This window comes from Bombina bombina, chromosome 8 (genome assembly GCF_027579735.1).
Source record: "Bombina bombina isolate aBomBom1 chromosome 8, aBomBom1.pri, whole genome shotgun sequence".
Taxonomy (NCBI): domain Eukaryota; kingdom Metazoa; phylum Chordata; class Amphibia; order Anura; family Bombinatoridae; genus Bombina; species Bombina bombina.
Genome location: NC_069506.1, coordinates 77,626,278 through 77,646,862, shown reverse-complemented (window position 1 = coordinate 77,646,862; position 20,585 = coordinate 77,626,278). Strand labels below are relative to the sequence as shown.

Below are 20,585 nucleotides of genomic sequence, written 5' to 3'. Positions count from 1 at the left end.
TCCAAAGTGCAAGTGATATAATCCTGTGAAAAGTTCTCCAATAGTGTGAGAGGATGCGAAACTATAGTATCCAAAAAATATATCCAAAAAATATATATCAAAAAATATATATCAAAATAAAAATAAAAGTGTTACTGTATACAATCAAAATCCAAAGAAACTTCCAAAACACATCCAAAAAACAAATGGTGTGAAAAAATCCAATGTGTTAAACAAATGTTGTGTCACCAAAAAAACCTTCCAAATGTATTAGGCGATGATCAAACAAAATTAAAAATAACAATAATAGAAAAAACAAAGTGAAAAATAGTGCAAATCTTCAAATCCTGTAACTGAAAGAAAATAACATAGCACAGTATTGTTTTAAATAAAATCACAAATAATTGAAATAGAGCTCACCATATATCTGCCAACGCGTTTCGGCCCACTGCAGGGCCTTTTTCAAGACTAAAGTATGGTTGAGGTGAGTATGCTCTTATATACACCTGTGTAACCTATCACAGTGTACAAATTTTGGCGCCATTCTTTTGAATTGGTACCGGAAGTAGTATGCCTGTTGAGTGTCACTTTGAACCGGATATGTATTACCGTTATTTGTTTGACAATTTATTCCATGGGTATATATCAGGATAATCCCTATTTCATTTTCATTAAATTTCCCACTAACAGTTCATTTCTACTCATATCTAGGTTTTATAGAAATTGTGTTAGAGTAGTTATGACCGGTTTGACCGGTTTGCCGAAACGAACAGCATCCGGTTGTAACACAATAACCCCCGATATCAAAAGATGAGGTACACACAGTTAAAGGGACATTCAACCGACATTTTTTCTTTTATGATTCAGATAGAGAATACCATTTTGAACAACTTTCTAATTTACTTCTATTGTCTAATTTGATTAAATCTTTTTATATTCTTTCCTGAAAAGCATATCTAGATAGGCTCAGTAGCTTCTGATTGGTGGTTACACAAAGATGCCTCGTGTGATTGGCTCACCAATGTGCATTGCTATTTCTTTAACAAAGAATATCTAAAGGTTGCAGCAAATTAGATAATAGAAGTAAATTAGAAAAAAAGTTGTTTAAAATTGTATTCTCTATCTGAATCATGAAAGAAATTTTTTGGGTTTAATAACACTTTAAATATAAATTGGTGTATACTATCCATTTAACTAGATAAAATATAGACCAAAAGGCACAAAAAACATGGCACGTTGAAAGTTCATTTTTAAAACGCATACAGCTTATACTAGTATGTATAGTATATCTATTTATTTAGCCAATAAAATGTCAACATGTTTAAATCCTGCAGTAGGAAACTATTGAGTTGAGAAATGAGAGGGTCATAAAAATAATATAAACACATAAATTGGTTGTTGCTTTATGTAAGCTAAATGTCAAAAACAAATGGTAATGCCAGATTTTAATTTCCCACTTAAATGTGAAAAGGAAAATAAAAAACAGGGGAATTCCTGATGTCAGCACACTTAAAAGGACACAAAATGTTATTAATTTAGGCATAATTTATGTCTGCAAGTAAGCTCTGCATAAAAATAAATGGTTTTAAAAAGCATTTTAAACAAATTTTTATTAGACAGTTTGGCAAGTTTGCAAATCCTGAGAAGTCCAGGCACAAAACCTTTGAAAGCTCTGCTGTATACATGTACTTGGTCCCTTTTGCTGTATTCAAACAACAGATGTAAATAAGATACAGTATTAATCTAAGCAATCACAGTGAAACACGGTTGGTTCAGTATGATTAAATAAGTAGTATATACCCCAGCATCTCTCAGTAAATAGTGTATTGTAAGTTGGTAAAAAAAAAAAAAAAGTGTGCATAGTTTGTGCTGGATTTGATGTTGACAGAATCTGTCCTATTTAGGCTCTCTTCCTCAGCTAAGGTACACATAAGCATCATTCTCTATTAAAGGAATTGTCTAGTCAAAATTAAACTTTCATGATTCAGACAGAGCATGCAATTTTAAGCAACTTTCTAATGTACTCCGATTTTCAAATTTTCTGCTTGGTATCTTTATTTGAAAAGCAGGAATGAAAGCTTAGGAGCCAGCCCATTTTAGGTTCAGCACCTGGGTAGCGCGTGCTGATGCGGGGCCTAACATGGAGAGAAATATCATGCTGATCCTCACATGGGCAGACTTCACTGAATTCTCTAAAAAGGGGACTGAACCTGGAAGTGTCAATAAATGGCGAGCTTCTTCCCACAGAATGTAATAAAGCTCTATACAATGGAGAATCTGGCAGGGGAGAGTGAATGTAACAGGGTACACCTGGCACCAATAGTAATATATTTATTTGGCACAAATATAAGTATTCTATATATTATATTTAGCACAAACTAAATTATGCGGTTTGTCTATTTTACCCTGCATTTGCTTCTAGTTTTGATTCATAAAAAACACACACAAATCAGCAATGTGATGTGAGAACAAACATGTCAATATAGTTTGCCAAATGTAACTAAAAGTAAGAACTGCACATACTGCAGAACAGTACCTCAATAGTTAAAAGTCATGAAGATAATCGTTGATAAGTTATATTAATTAAATGTATGACAACATCAACAGGGCATATAACAAAAATCACCAATTAATTAACTGTGCCTGCAACTGTACCATATTATGGAGCCCTGTGTTTACCACGGAGCTCAGTGTCCTTCCCGAAGGGTCTCTCACTCTTCACCAGCAAGTATCAGGGAGGGCAGTTTACTCGCACATGGAGACGTTCCAGTTATAGAGCTGTACTGTCGTAATGTACGTAAATTACGGTGGAAATTTTTCCAATCAAATCATGTATGAATTGTATGTCCACTCATGTTATTTACATGCTCAAGTGTGATGAATGGATATCAAATCTAGGATCTGTGAACATCTCTCTACAATTAGCAGGGGCAAATCATCCACCCCCTTAGTTTGCCACTTTGTCGATATACACAATAGCAATCTTAATACCCTCAAAAGCTGTGTCATTGAGGAAGTCAAGTTGCCTAAGAGGGGTGGTGATCTGGATAAACTCCAAGCTAAGAGAGAGATTTTTTTGGATGTTCAAATTGAGAACGAGGTATCCAGAGGGCCTTTACTCAAGATATGACATTATCAACTATTGGGAGTGATCTTAGACATTGTATAATCTCCCTCTAATGGCTTTAATATTCTCATTATCTACATTACCTAGCTACCTATTCTTAAGTAGAGGGTTTTAATGATTATTTATATAGTTCACTGTGTGAACGTTTAGTGGACGGTTCCAGTAGTTTTTCCAAAATAGTTTTTATGAGCTCTCACTTATAATCAATCAAAATCAAATCAAATAACTTGGCATACTCTGTTAAGTCAGGGTGTATAGCTAAGTATACTTTTCAAATTGCGCTGTACTTTAGATGTGTTTACTAAATCTCCTACTCAATTTTTATAAACAGTACTCACATAGAGTAACTAGGAGATTTAAGTACAGATTTTCCTATGTCTAATTTATCTATGGATAGGATTGCTCAAAGTCGACATGTCTTTGTCAATATGGTCATGATTTACAACTTGTATGCATGTATAGTTTGTAAGATCCCATGTGTAGATATATTTGTGTCATATGTAGCACAATTAAGTGATACCGATGTGACTAATTATTGATTACATTGTATTAATGTGTATTCATTGACCAGACTATGCCGTTTGAACAGGTGTTATGACTTTGATGCGCTTCTTGCTAACCAATCAGGTTTTTTTTATTCTTTTTTTAAGTCACTAAGGGTTTGCACATGGCAGGCTATGATTACAGCAGATTGCCGAAATGCGTAAGCTGACAGTGCTGCGCATCCTTCAGTCTTTTTTGTATATATCTAAATAAATGTAAGTTTTACTAGAATATAGAGCGTGGTCTTCCCTTCTTTTGTTATTACGCTGTCGTAATGTAATACATAAAATGAGTATGATGATTCATAGTGTGCTTAATGATTCATGAAGATTCAACAATATCTATTATCTTTATAGCCTCAGAAAAAAAGCACACTGTAAACATATCACATTGTAAGAGTCCTATCCTCTGGTTGCACGGGATGCTTGGACTTATAGTTTTCAGTTGCTTGGCCTAGAAAGGATCCAGTGGCATCAACTGAATTTTAGGGCCCTAGCGCCTGGATTTGTCAAGCCCGGCTATAATGTGTGTTTCTCTTGTTCATATACAGAAATTAATAAAGGTAATGCCCCTCAGATACACACAGCTTTCAAGGTAAAATGTGCCTTTAGAAAATCCCTTGAAGGTTCCCGTAGCACTGACAGATTGTTTTACAGAATCTTGCCTGAGCAGAGAGCTGTAGGGAATCGGTCCCTGAGAATACACACTTACTAGACGCTTCTCCTCCTCTTCCTGCAGTTGGCGGGCCAATTCTTCATCTTGTAAAAGTTGTTCTGGGTTCTGAACATGTAACTCTGCCATCTGCCATTCAAGTGGTTCAATGTCAAAGCTAGGCCTGGAGTCTTCACCTTTCAGAAAGAAGAGATTCATCAACTATAAAATGTAACCAAAAAAGTATCATATTCATCTTTGGCATTCCGTTTTTTTTTTTTTTTTTGTATTATAAAACACTAATGGTTTATAAAGAGAGATTATCATCAATGAACTCAGAATTACATAGTGCTTTAACAGTGACAGGCATATGAAATAAAGGAAGGTTAAAGGGATGGTCTAGTCAAAATGAAACATTTATGATTCAGATAGGGCATGTTATTTTAAACAACTTTCCAATTTTGCTTTATTATCAAATTTGCTTTGTTCTCTTGGTATTCTTAGTTGAAAGCTAAACCTAGGTAGGCTCATATGCTAATTTCTAAGCCCTTGAAAGCCACTTCTTAGCTGAATGAATTTGACAGTTTTTCACAGCTACAGCGCGTTAATGTGTGCCCTATAGATAACATTGTGCTCACGCCCATAGAGTTACTAATGAAAGGGCACTGATTGGCTAAAATGCAAGTCTGTCAAAAGAACTGAGATAAGGGGGCAGTCTGCAGAGGCATAGATACAAGGTAATCACAGAGGTAAAAAGTGTATTAATATAACAGTGTTGGTTATGCAAAACTGGGGAATAGGTAATAAAGGAATTATCTATCAATATCAATAATCTAGCAATAACAATTCTAGAGTAGACTGTCCCACCCTTTGAGTGCAAAGCACTTTCCCACCTGGGTGCTAAGCTGTTTTAAGTTTCTTTTTTATGTTCTTTAAATATTTTTTTTTTAACTTAATTTTTTTCCAGATCCCAAAGACTTACACTGTTGGAAAGGTTAGGCGATTGCCTTTCCAACTGTGGGTCTTGGGGGTCTGTAGCTGCTTAGATGCCTGAGATACAGGTTTCTAAGCAGCATGCCCCCTGCTCCTATACTTAACATTGTGAATTATAAATAAAGTTGCGCGGTGACGTCATAACGTCATTGAGCGTAACGTCACTGCGCATAACGTGAAGTCCCGGCGATGCCTGTCACAATGCAGGGTAGGAGCTTGTAGGAGCCCCCAGATCTCCCTCAAGGTGGGAGAGTGCTAGCGCCGGCTCTGAGCCGTCGTTTGCACCAGAGTGGGAAACTCTGCGATGGCTCAGAGCCGTCGTTAGCACTCAAGGGGTTAAACATTTATTTTAAATCCATATGGTATAGAACCTTATACTTGACATTTTTACTTTTGGAAAATGAGACAATAAAATCAATCAATCAATCAATCAATCAATCAAAAGTGCTAGTGGCATGATACAGCATAATTTCTAAGAGTACCAGATTCAAAATACATTTAAGATAAAATGGAATAAACAATTAAATGATATATAACTGGTAATTATAACAAGTGATAGGAATATTAGTTTTCTGCTCTGCAAGAAACGTAGTCCAAATCCGTATCGTCCAGAGGTTTGTTTCTCCACTTATATATGCTATGAAGCAATTCATTAAATGGACAGTCTAGGCCAAAATAAACTTTCATGATTCAGATAGAGTATGTAATTTTAAACAATTTTCCAATTTACTTTTATCACCAATTTTGCTTTGTTCTCTTGGTATTCTTAGTTGAAGGCTTAACCTAGGAGGTTCATATGCTAATTTCTTAGACCTTGAAGGCCACCTCTTTTCAGAATGCATTTTAACAGTTTTTCACCACTAGAGGGTGTTAGTTCACGTATTTCATATAGATAACACTGTGCTCATGCACGTGAAGTTACGCTCATGCACGTGAAGTTATCTGGGAGCAGGCACTGATTGGCTAGACTACAAGTCTGTCAAAAGAACTGAAATAAAGGGGCAGTTTGCAGAGGCTTAAATACAAGATAATCACAGAGGTTAAAAGTATATTAATATAACTGTGTTGTTTATGCAAAACTGGGGAATGGGTAATAAAGGGATTATCCATCTTTTAAAACAATAACAATTCTGGTGTAGACTGTCCCTTTAAAGGGATATGAAACTAAAACATTTTCTTTCATGATTCAGAAAGAGCATGGGATTTTAAACAAAGTTCTAAGTTTCTTTCTATTATCAATTTTTCTTCATTCTCTTGGAATCCATTGTTGAAAAGCAGGGACTTATGATAAGGAGTCAGCCCATTTATGGAGCACTTTATAGCAGCAGCTTTGCAAGAATGGTATCCATTTTAAAGAGCACTAGATGGCAGCACTATTTCCTGCCATATAGTTCTTCAGGCGCATACCTAGGTGTCTCTTCAACATAGCATGCCATGGGAACAAAGTAGATTAGATGTTTTTTTAAATTGTATGCTCTGTCTGAATCACACATTCATTTTTCTGGGTTTTATATCCCTTTAATTGATCCCAGCTACCCTTTATACATAATTGCATATATAATAAGGAAAACATGAGCATGGAAGTTAAAGGTAGAAAGGGTGTGTAGAGTGATGCTAGATCAGACTCAACTAGCTTCCCCAAGTCTGATATACTCCCAATATCAGAATTGTGTGCAAAAAGGACTGGGCAGGGCCGGATTGGCCTACCAGGATACCAGGAGATTTCCCGGTGGGCTGCAGCAGCTGGGGCTGGAAAGCTACAATTTAAAGGGCTGACTAATGGATGCAACTGGGTTGGTAGGGTGCCTATATAACATCAATCTGACATTTTTATTTAATACAAAGTAATATGATTTAATTCTGAAAAAAATATTGGGAAAGGAGTGTCCCAGTAATCCCCTTTGAGAAAAATGGGGCATGTGCATGCTACCAACTCAACGGAAAATAGGGCTGGTCTTTATATTTTTCCAGGGCTGCTTTTTATTCCCAGTCCGGCCCTGGGACTGGGTGGGGGTGGGGAGCACTCAAGAGAGCTGTGAGTTGGACTGTGACTGTGACTATAGTAAATATTTCAATGTATTGTTTCAAAATTATTTCAAGAATATTTCAATAGAATGTTCCCCTAAAGTTTGTTTCAGTAGATGATATGCATGTGCATATGTTGTATAAAAAGCTTTCCGTGTTGAAAATGTGAATGCGTAAAAAAATACTGTGAAAAAATTATTTTAGAAAACTTGTGTTAAATTTTTTAAGAAAAACTGGTGAAAAAAAAGGGGGTTTGTTCTTCTGGTGGCAACAATAAAATTATTTAGTGGCAGTTAAGTTATAAAGTGGAATTAACAATATAATTATTTAGCTGCAATAAAGTTGCAACGTGGAATAAACGTATACATATATTTATATATATGTTTTAATCCATACGCACAGATTGCTGTCTTTAGAATTAGATAGTGGAGATGTGTAGTAAAAAGACTCTCCTATTTTATATAGTTTTTGTGTTCTATGGTGACGTAGATTAGTTAATGCAATAGGTTATAAATTTGAAGTAATATGTCTATGGTAAATGATAGAGATAGACAAATGTATGAAGTACTATGTCTATGGTAAATGATAGAGATAGACAAATGTATGAAGTACTATGTCTATGGTAAATGATAGAGATAGACAAATGTATGAAGTACTATGTCTATGGTAAATGATAGAGATAGACAAATGTATGAAGTACTATGTCTATGGTAAATGATAGAGATAGACAAATGTATGAAGTACTATGTCTATGGTAAATGATAGAGATAGACAAATGTATGAAGTAATATGTCTATGGTAAATGATAGAGATAGACAAATGTATGAAGTACTATGTCTATGGTAAATGATAGAGATAGACAAATGTATGAAGTAATATGTCTATGGTAAATGATAGAGATAGACAAATGTATGAAGTAATATGTCTATGGTAAATGATAGACATAGACAAATGTATGAAGTAATATGTCTATGGTAAATGATAGACATAGACAAATGTATGAAGTATATTTTACTTAAAACTCTGATTTAGCCGAAGTAAGCATATATAAAAAATCATAACATATAGATTGAGCATACATATTAGAGCATAATAAAAAGTCCGGGTATTAGATATCCATCTATGATGTATATCGGAAAAGGTTGTTCCTAAAACCCACAGAACTACGAGGAGGTTAACATCACGGAGGTAAGGGATATCGGAGGTCCGGTTAGGGGGAGTCCAGCTGCTATTTTTTATAATTTGTCAAGGAACATTTTGGATATAACGTGTAACAGTTGTGGCCACAACTTAGGAACAACCTTTTCCGATATACATCATAGATGGATATCTAATACCCGGACTTTTTATTATGCACTAATATGTATGCTCAATCTATATGTTATGATTTTTTATATATGCTTACTTCGGCTAAATCAGAGTTTTAAGTAAAATATACTTCATACATTTGTCTATCTCTATCATTTACCATAGACATAGTACTTCATACATTTGTCTATCTCTATCATTTACCATAGACATAGTACTTCATACATTTGTCTATCTCTATCATTTACCATAGACATAGTACTTCATACATTTGTCTATCTCTATCATTTACCATAGACATAGTACTTCATACATTTGTCTATCTCTATCATTTACCATAGACATAGTACTTCATACATTTGTCTATCTCTATCATTTACCATAGACATAGTACTTCATACATTTGTCTATCTCTATCATTTACCATAGACATAGTACTTCATACATTTGTCTATCTCTATCATTTACCATAGACATAGTACTTCATACATTTGTCTATCTCTATCATTTACCATAGACATAGTACTTCATACATTTGTCTATCTCTATCATTTACCATAGACATAGTACTTCATACATTTGTCTATCTCTATCATTTACCATAGACATAGTACTTCATACATTTGTCTATCTCTATCATTTACCATAGACATAGTACTTCATACATTTGTCTATCTCTATCATTTACCATAGACATAGTACTTCATACATTTGTCTATCTCTATCATTTACCATAGACATAGTACTTCATACATTTGTCTATCTCTATCATTTACCATAGACATAGTACTTCATATTTATAACCTATTGCATTAACTAATCTACGTCACCATAGAACACAAAAACTATATAAAATAGGAGAGTCTTTTTACTACACAAATCCACTATCTAATTCTAAAGACAGCAATCTGTGCGTATGGATTAAAACATATATATAAATATATGTATACGTTTATTGCAACTAAATAATTATATTGTTAATTCCACTTTATAACTTAACTGCCACTAAATAATTTTATTGTTGCCACCAGAAGAACAAACCCCCTTTTTTTTCACCAGTTTTTCTTAAAAAATTTAACACAAGTTTTCTAAAATAATTTTTTCACAGTATTTTTTTACGCATTCACATTTTCAACATGGAAAGCTTTTTATACAACATATGCACATGCATATCATCTACTGAAACAAACTTTAGGGGAACATTCTATTGAAATATTCTTGAAATAATTTTGAAACAATACATTGAAATATTTACTATAGTCACAGTCACAGTCCAACTCACAGCTCTCTTGAGTGCTCCCCACCCAGTCCTCATGGAAATTAAAGGGACACTGAACCCATTTTTTTTCTTTTGTGATTCAGATAGAGCATGCAAATTTAAGCAACTTTCTAATTTACACCTATTATCAAATGTTCTTCGTTCTCTTGCTTTCTTTATTTGAAAAAGAAGGCATCTAAGCTATTTTTTGGTTCAGAACCATGGAAAGCACTTGTTTATTGGTAGGTGAATTTATCCACCAATCAGCAAGAACAACACAGTGTGTTCACCAAAAATGGGCCGGCATCTAAACTTACATTCTTGCATTTCAAATAAAGATACCAAGAGAATGAAGAAAATGTGATAATAGGAGTAAATTAGAAAGTTGCTTAAAATTGCATGCTCTATCTGAATCATGAAAGAAAAAATGTGGGTTCAGTGTCCCTTTAAAGGGATTTCAAATTGTATTGATTACTTCCAATAAAAAAAAATCACTTTCTAGCAAAAATCTGCAAGTTTTTTTTTTGTATCTCTGGGATCAAAGTCATTCAGCAAATTATGTGTAGACCGTTCAAGATATAGTTTAATAATCAGCACTATAGTAACTCATTAATAATAATCTGCTTGTTACATTTTATATTGTGGTCTACTATGTAACAATATTTCTAAAAACAGTGAAATTGATTGTTAAAAAAAAAAAATATATATATATATATATATATATATATATATATATATATATATATATATATAAAATTTGTTTTCCTTGCTTCAGTTTAACACAAGATTAATTCCGGGGTTTGTTTGGTTTTGACAACATTATCCATTTGATAGTGTGAGGTTAGCAAATTTGTGCTATTGGAAACATCTACACAGCAGTAGATGAGAAGATGGAAGCAGCTTAAAATTTAAGTAAAAATGGTAAGTAATGCTATTGTTACAAGCCAGCAGCAGCACAAAAAGATATAAAGATATTGAAAAAGTTTTTTAAAAAAATACAAATTATAAGTATATATGGAATAATAGGGAAGTTGGTTATAACCTTGTCCCTAGAAAGATTTATTTTTAATTTAATCTCAAACAACATGTTGAAATTTTAATTTGTGGTTTTAAGGAATAAAGCTTTGATTAGCATTTTTAAAGGCTACATACCATAGCTCACCCACAGCAATAAACACACTTCCTCTTATGAGACATTACACGTGTTCTTTTATTTAATAAATGAAAATATAATAAGATTTAAAAATTGCCTTAGCAATCTGTTTTCTTCAGAAACTTCTATAGCTCTATGGGGTAGGTATGGACTGTACAAATGATCAATTAAAATCAGGTCAGCTTTATTTATAATTAGCCATTGTATTCTGGTTATATGGCAGCAGAACAGCATATTCAATTACATTTCTCTCTAAAAAAAATAATCAAATTTTTGAGTCATCATTAAAGAGACAGTAAACATAAGTAAACACCGTGCAGAATTAGGTAATATTATCTCAGCAAAAGCTTGAAAAATCAAAAGATTTGAGAGATTTTATCCCCAAAAGTTACACTTTACGTTTCCTCTCCAGGATCTTCTGATCGGGTCTTCTTTTCAAAAGCGGTTCACAGGCGCGCTGTCTAATCACAGCACGCCCGATCACGCTACTGAACTAAATGTAGCACGCTCTCAATACCAGAACAGAGTGGGAGCTTGCTACATTTAGTTCAATCGTGTGATCGGGCGTGCTGTGATTAGACAGCGTGGCCGCAAACCACTTTTAAAAAAAAAAGACCTGATCAGAGAAGCCTGGAGAGGGAATGAGGCAAGTGTAACTTTGGGGGATAAAATCTCTCAAATATTTTAATTTTTCAAACTGTTGCTAAGATAATGTAACATTTTTTAAGTTTACTGCCCTTTAAGTCAATTGTACTGCAATGTAACAATTCTCACAGATAGATTTGTGAAAGGAGATAAGGGAATAAAAGACTGCCTATCAATAATAACTTCTGTTCTGTCTTAACAAAAACTATTATGGGATGGTACTGTAAATTGTAATGTTAATAGCACTTCTCTTTATAAAGATGATGTTTAATTTGATTTTTTTTTTAAATAAAAGTAAATAAATCTGTTGGCCCAGATAATATTTGCCCACGGTTTAACGTTTTGCTTCTTGAACAGTATGAATTTGACTTCAGAAGTGTGAAAACGAATGGACAATCACTTAAATAGATAATAAGGAAAAAAATAATCATTAATCTATTGCACAGTTTATTATACATAAAAAAATATGCCTAAATACCTTGCGCTTTCAATTGTATTGAGTTTTGTTGCAATCTGCTTCTAAATCACGGTGGGCAACCTGGGTTTTCACTATAACTGTATTTCTGGATAGATTGCCGTTTCCCAATGCATGCGCACTTACTCTGGGTACCTAACGCATGCGCAATGTTTTGGAGAGCTTTGCGCTGACGACAGAAGCTTGCGGTCATGTGACTGAGGTGTATCCAGAAACTCTGCATCAGCGCCAGCAGGAAAGAAGCAGCAAACAAGGCATCCAAGTAACAGTAAGTATGTAAGGATAACCACTATAACAAATTAATATTCAAAATCAAAAGCAACATTCAAATTTGAAAGCAACATTTGATTCAAAAAGCAAAATTTGAAACCAAAAGCCAACATTCGAAAATCAAAAACATTTTTTTTTTTTTTAATTTTAAAGAATTTCTCTTTCTTACTGATATTATTCGATTGTATAAAACGCATATCGAAAGGAATATGGGTTCTACCATTCGATTTAGCCACATTTGCCCATCCCTAAGCAGAACAGATTGGGGGGGGGGATACAGTTTATATAGATTTTTGTAAATAATTTGATATTGTCCCAACATCGCAAGGTGCGAAATTATGTATCTTGGATTTAAAAGGAAGAATAAAAAATGACTAACCTGAGAATTAGTCTGAGAGAGAATTAGCAAATATTAGCCTGAGAATAATATCAATATGTATTATATTAGCTGTTTAATTATTGAAAACAATAAGGGGCTGCTTTATCAATGGCCCCTGATGCCCCTGTTTCCGCGAGAGACTTCTTAAGACCGCTGCTCCATAACTTGTCCGCCGCCTCTATTTAAAGGGATAGTTCATGATTTAAATAGGGAATGTAATTATAAACAACTTCCCAATTTACTTTTATTACCAATTTTGCTTTGTTCTCTTGATATTCTTAGTTGAAAGCTAAACCTAGGAGGTTCATATGCTAATTTCTTAGACCTTGAAGGCCGCCTCTAATCTGAAAGCATTTTGACAGTTTTTCACCACTAGAGGACGTTAGTTCATGTGTTTCACATAGATAACATTGAGCTCAGGCACGTGAAGCTCCTAGGAGTCAGCACTGATTGGCTAAAAATGCAAATTTGTCAAAAGAACTGAAATAAGGGGGCAGTTTGTAGAGGCATAGATACAAGGTAATCACAGAGGTAGAAAGTATATTATTATAATGGTTGGTTATGCAAAACTGGGGAATGGGTAATAAAGGGATTATTTACCTTTTTAAACAACAAAAATTCTGGTGTTTACTGTCCCTTTAAGCTATTAAAAAAGGAGAACGAATTTGAAAGAGCTACAAAAACAGGTCGAAATGCAACAACATAATGAGTAGTAACCATTTTATGGTAGTTGTGCCCAGCAGCTTAATATACCATACAGTCATTAGCACAACATAATAAACCATTTATAACTGCCTCTGATTGACCTCAGCAGAGAAGGAAACCATTGGAGCCCATTGCTTTAAGGTCACAAAAATTTGACACTTAGGGGCCGATTTATCAAATGTCTGTCCGACATGATTCGCTCAGCGGATCATGTCCGAGAGACATCACTGAATGCCGACAGCATACGCTGTCGGCATTTAACATTGCACAAGCAGTTCTGGTGAACTACTTGTGCAATGTCGTCCCCACTGCAGATTTGCAGCCAATCGGCCACTAGCAGGGGGAGTCAATCAACACGATCGTATGAGATTGAGCGGATTGATGTCCGCAGCCTCTGTGCCAGATACTGAAGCTCCACCTCTTTTAACTGGAGGCCGCCATCTTGGAGCTAAGGTATTCTCACAGCCTGTGACAGAAGCTGTGCATACTCACAGATCAGTAATATTGCCCCTTTCTTTTTTTATTCTACAGCTGTATAACGTGCTTCAGGTAAGGGTGCACGGTACAGAGCAGGAGCTGTCCATTTTTGCTGAGGCTGCATTGCTCTATATTATTATTGAGTGCTTTTTTAAATATATTTTGTGTAACTGTAAAACTGTGTACAACAATGTAACACTCACTTGATGTATCATGCACACTAACCTGAAGCAAAATATACAGCAGTAAAAAAGTTGACAATATCACTGATCTGTGAGTGTGCACTGCTTCTGTCACAGGCTGTGAGAAGCACTAGTCAAAAAGGATGATCTTCCTGGAGTCATTCTGAAGTAATCGATGACTACAGAATAGTTATCATAAGCCCTCCTGAAGTATGCCCACAGGCCAACATATTTAAATGAGATGACTCTAGAGTCATTAACTGGCTGTTCATGCTTGTGAAGTTATCAGTAAGGTAATCTAATAATCATTCTGAAGTCGTCAGATGTCCGATGATGTGCAAATGACTTCTAAAGTAGTTTGATGGATGATCATCAAAAGGACTGCAGGGTGGTCTCTAAAGTAATGTGTTGGGATCTAACCAACTAATCTACAAACCAGAGGAATGGTGGAGAAAACATAATTTATGTAAGAACTTACCTGATAAATTCATTTCTTTCATATTAGCAAGAGTCCATGAGCTAGTGACGTATGGGATATACATTCCTACCAGGAGGGGCAAAGTTTCCCAAACCTTAAAATGCCTATAAATACACCCCTCACCACACCCACAATTCAGTTTAACGAATAGCCAAGAAGTGGGGTGATAAAGTGCGAAAGCATAAAAAATAAGGAATTGGAATAATTGTGCTTTATACAAAAATCATAACCACCACAAAAAAAGGGCGGGCCTCATGGACTCTTGCTAATATGAAAGAAATGAATTTATCAGGTAAGTTCTTACATAAATTATGTTTTCTTTCATGTAATTAGCAAGAGTCCATGAGCTAGTGACGTATGGGTTAATGATTACCCAAGATGTCGATCTCTCCACACAAGAGTCACTAGAGAGGGAGGGATAAAATAAAGACAGCCAATTCCTGCTGAAAATAATCCACACCCAAAATAAAGTTTAATGAAAAACATAAGCAGAAGATTCAAACTGAAACCGCTGCCTGAAGTACTTTTCTACCAAAAACTGCTTCAGAAGAAGAAAATACATCAAAATGGTAGAATTTAGTAAAAGTATGCAAAGAGGACCAAGTTGCTGCTTTGCAAATCTGATCAATCGAAGCTTCATTCCTAAATGCCCAGGAAGTAGAAACTGACCTAGTAGAATGAGCAGTAATCCTCTGAGGCGGAGTTTTACCCGACTCAACATAGGCAAGATTAATTAAAGATTTCAACCAAGATGCCAAAGAAATGGCAGAAGCTTTCTGGCCTTTTCTAGAACCGGAAAAGATAACAAATAAACTAGAAGTCTTTCGGAAAGACTTAGTAGCTTCAACATAATATTTCAAAGCTCTAACAACATCCAAAGAATGCAACGATTTCTCCTTAGAATTCTTAGGATTAGGACATAATGAAGGAACCACAATGTCTCTACTAATGTTGTTGGAATTCACAACTTTAGGTAAAAATTCAAAAGAAGTTCGCAACACCGCCTTATCCTGATGAAAAATCAGAAAAGGAGACTCACAAGAAAGAGCAGATAATTCAGAAACTCTTCTGGCAGAAGAGATTGCCAAAAGGAACAAAACTTTCCAAGAAAGTAATTTAATGTCCAATGAATGCATAGGTTCAAACGGAGGAGCTTGAAGAGCCCCCAGAACCAAATTCAAACTCCAAGGAGGAGAAAATGACAGGTTTTATACGAACCAAAGGTTGTACAAAACAATGAATATCAGGAAGATTAGCAATCCTTCTGTGAAAAAGAACAGAAAGAGCAGAGATTTGTCTTTCAAGGAACTTGCGGACAAACCTTTATCTAAACCATCCTGAAGAAAAATAAGTCTTCCAGACTCTATAATATATCTCTCTAGATACAGATTTACGAGCCTGTCACATAGTATCAATCACAGAGTCAGAGAAACCTCTTTGACCAAGAATCAAGCGTTCAAACTCCATACCTTAAAATTAAGGTTTTGAGATCCTGATGGAAAAAAGAACCTTGAGACAGAAAGACTGGTCTTAACGGAAGAGTCCACAGCTGGCAAGAGGCCATCCGGACAAGATCCGCATACCAAAACCTGTGAGGCCATGCTGGAGCTACCAGCAGGACAAATGAGCATTCCTTTAGAATATTGGAGAATACCCTTGGAAGAAGAACTAGAGGCGGAAAGATATAGGCAGGATGACACTTGTAAGGAAGAGATAATGCATCCACTGCCTCCGCCCGAGGATCCCGGGATCCGGACAGATACCAGGTAAGTTTCTTGTTTAGATGAGAAGCCATCAGATCTATTTCTGGGAATTCCCACATTTGAACAATCTGAGGAAATACCTCTGGGTGAAGACCATTCGCCCAGGTGCAACGTTTGGCGACTGAGATAATCCGCTTTCCAATTGTCCATACCTGGGATATGAACCGCAGAGATTAGACAGGAGCTGGATTCCGCCCAAACCAAAATACGAGATACTTCTTTCATAGCCAGAGGACTGTGAGTCCCTCCTTGATGATTGATGTATGCCACAGTTGTGACATTGTCTATCTGAAAACAAATGAACAACTCTCTCTTCAGAAAAGGCCAAGACTGAAGAGCTCTGAAAATTGCACGGAGTTCCAAAATATTGATCGGAAATCTCACCTCCTGAGATTCCCAAACCCCTTGTGCCGTCAGATACCCCCACACAGCTCCCCAACCTGTAAGACTTGCATCTGTTGAGATTATAGTCCAGGTCGGAAGAACAAAGAAGCCCCCTGAACTAAACGATGGTGATCTGTCCACCATGTCAGAGAGTGTCGTATAATCGGTTTAAAGATATTAATTGAGATATCTTTGAGTAATCCCTGCACCATTGGTTCAGCATACAGAGCTGAAGAGGTCGCATGTGAAAAGGAGCAAAGGAGATCGCATCTGATGCGGTAGTCCTAAGACCTAAAATTTCCATGCATAAGGCTACCAAAGGGAATGATTGTGACTGAAGGTTTTGACAAGCTGATATCAATGTTAAACTTCTCTTGTCTGACAAGGACAGAGTCATAGACACTGAATCTATCTAGAAACCTAAAAAGGTTACCCTTGTCTGAGGAATCAATGAACTGATTGGTAAATTGATCCTCCAACCATGAACTTGAAGAAACAACACAAGTCGATTCGTATTAGATTCTTCGAAAATGAGAAGACTGAGCAAGTACCAAGATATCGTCCAAATAAGGAAATACCAAAACCCTGTTCTCTGATTACAGAAAGAAGGGCACCGAGAACCTTTGAAAAAAATTCTTGGAACTGAGGCTAGGCCAAACGGTAGAGCCACAAAACTGGTAATGCTTGTCTAAAAAGAGAATCTCAGACACTAAAAGTGATCTGGATGAATCGGAATATGCAGATACACATCCTGTAAATCTATTGTAGACATATAATGCCCTTGCTAAACAAAAGGCAGGATAGTCCTACAGTAACCATCTTGAATGTTGGTATCCTTACATAACGATTCAATATTGATAGATCCGGAACTGGTCTGAAGGAATTGACCTTCTTTGGTACAATGAAGAGATAAAATAAAACCCCAGCCCCTGTTCCAGAACTGGAACTGGCATAATTACTCCAGCCAACTCTAGATCTGAAACACATTTCAGAAATGCTGAGCCTTTGCTGTGTTAACTGGGACACGGGAAAGAAAAAAATCTCTTAGCAGGAGGCCTTAACTTGAAGCCAATTATGTACCTTTCTGAAACAATGTTCTGAAACCAGAGATTGAGAACGGAATTGATCCAAATTTCTTTGAAGAAAACGTAATCTGCCCCATACCAGCTGAACTGGAAAAAGGGCCGCACCTTCATGGGTACTTAGGAGCTGGCTATAGGTTTCTATAAGGCTTGGATATATTCCAAACTGGAAATAGTTTCCAAACTGATACCGCTCCTGAGGATGAAGGATCAGGCTTTTGTTCCTTGTTGTGAGGAAAAGAACGAAAAATGATTATTAAACCTAAATTTACCTTGGATTTTTTATCCTTTGGTAAAAAAGTTCCCTTCCTTCCAGAAACAGTTGAGATAATAATTTATTACCCTGGAAAGAAAGGGAAAGCAAAGTTGACTTAGAAGACATATCAGCATTCCAAGTTTAATCCATAAAGCTTTTCTAGCTAAAATAGCTAGAGACATATACCTGACATCAACTCTAATGATATCAAAAGATGGTATCACCAATAAAATTATTAGCATGTTATAGAATAATAATAATGCTATAAAATTATGATCTGTTACTTGTTGCGCTAAAACTTCTAACCAAAAAGTTGAAGCTGCAGCAACATCCGCTAAAAATATAGCAGGTCTAAGAAGATTACCTGAACATAAGTAAGCTTTTCTTAGAAAGGATTCAATTTTCCTATCTAAAGGATCCTTAAATGAAGTACTATCTGCCGTAGGAATAGTAGTACATTTAGCAGGAGTAGAGACAGCCCCATAACCTTAGGGATTTTGTCCCAAAAAACTCTAATCTGTCAGATGGCACAGGATATAATTGCTTAAACGTTTAGAAGGAGTAAAAGAATTACCCAAATTGTTCCATTCCCTGGAAATTACTTCAGAAATAGCATCAGGGAGATTAAACACTTCTGGAATAACTACAGGAGATTTAAAAACCTTAATTAAACGTTTAGATTTAGTATCAAGAGGACCAGAATCCTCTATTTCTAAAGCAATTAATACTTCTTTAAATAAAGAACGAATAAATTCCATCTTGAACAAATACAAAGATTTATCAGCATCAACCTCTGAGACAGAAACCTCTGAACCAGAAGAACCATTATCAGTATCAGAATGATGATGTTCATTTAAAAATTCATCTGAAAAAAGAGAAGTTTTAAAAGACTTTTATGTAAACTAGAAGGAGAAATAACAGACATAGCCTTCTAAATGGATTTAAAAAATAAAATCTCTTATGTTTATCAGGAACACTCTGAAAATTAGATGTTGACGGAACAGCAACAGGTAATGTAACAGTACTAAAGGAAATTTTATCTGCATTAATAAGTTTGTCATGACATGCAATACAAACAACAGCTGGAGAAACAGATACCAAATATTTATAGCAGATACACTTAGCTTGGTAGCTCCAGCACCGGGCAGTGATTTTCCTGAAGTATCTTCTGACTCAGTTGCAACGTGGAACATCTTGCAATATGTAATAGAAAAAACAACATATAAAGCAAAATTGATCAAATTCCTTAAATGACAGTTTCAGGAATGGGAAAAAAATGCCAGTGAACAAGCTTCTAGCAACCAGAAGCAATAAATAATGAGACTTAAATAATGTGGAGACAAAAGCGACGCCCATATTTTTTTAGCGCCAAACAAGACGCCCACATTATTTGGCGCCTAAATGCTTTTGGCGCCAAAAATGACGCCACATCCGGAACGCCGACATCTTTGGCGCAAAAGGACGTCAAAAATGACGCAACTTCCGGCGACACGTATGACGCCGGAAACAGAAAAGATTTTTTGCGCCAAAAAAGTCAGCGCCAAGAATGATGCAATAAAATGAAGCATTTTCAGCCCCCGCGAGCCTAACAGCCCACAGGGAAAAAAAGTCAAATTTTTTAAGGTAAGAAAAAAATGATTGATTCAAATGCATTATCCCAAATATGAAACTGACTGTCTGAAAATAAGGAATGTTGAACATTCTGAGTCAAGGCAAATAAATGTTTGAATACATATATTTAGAACTTTATAAACAAAGTGCCCAACCATAGCTTAGAGTGTCACAGAAAATAAGATTTACTTACCCCAGGACACTCATCTACATGTTTGTAGAAAGCCAAACCAGTACTGAAACGAGAATCAGCAGAGGTAATGGTATATAAATAAGAGTATATCGTCGATCTGAAAAGGGAGGTAAGAGATGAATCTCTACGACCGATAACAGAGAACCTATGAAATAGACCCCGTAGAAGGAGATCACTGCATTCAAATAGGCAATACTCTCCTCACATCCCTCTGACATTCACTGCACGCTGAGAGGAAAACCGGGCTCCAACTTGCTGCGGAGCGCATATCAACGTAGAATCTAGCACAAACTTACTTCACCACCTCCATAGGAGGCAAAGTTTGTAAAACTGAATTGTGGGTGTGGTGAGGGGTGTATTTATAGGCATTTTAAGGTTTGGGAAACTTTGCCCCTCCTGGTAGGAATGTATATCCCATACGTCACTAGCTCATGGACTCTTGCTAATTACATGAAAGAAATCCATATTTCACAAGGATCCCACAAGGAGGAGCTCACTGTAGCCCAGGGGATTGGTTGACATGTCCACATTTAAACTAGGAGGCCAGTGAAATTTGGTTAGGAAGATCATTCACTCCCTGGCTAATAACTCCTTGTCTACCCCTCTGACCTACAAAGAACTGCAAGGAGGAAATTGGTCTTAGATCAA

The 20,585-nt window shown here is 35.8% G+C and overlaps 1 protein-coding gene across 1 annotated transcript in view; it reads right to left on the bottom strand.

Annotated features, from left to right (window-relative positions):
• The window catches only part of LOC128638460 (trichohyalin), a 395,299-nt gene that overhangs the window by 72,520 nt on the left and 302,194 nt on the right, over positions 1-20,585 (bottom strand). Inside the window, exon 8 of the mRNA XM_053690418.1 lies at positions 4,361-4,497. Within this exon, the coding sequence (XP_053546393.1) occupies positions 4,361-4,497 (137 nt within the window). The remainder of the gene's footprint in view (positions 1-4,360; positions 4,498-20,585) is intronic.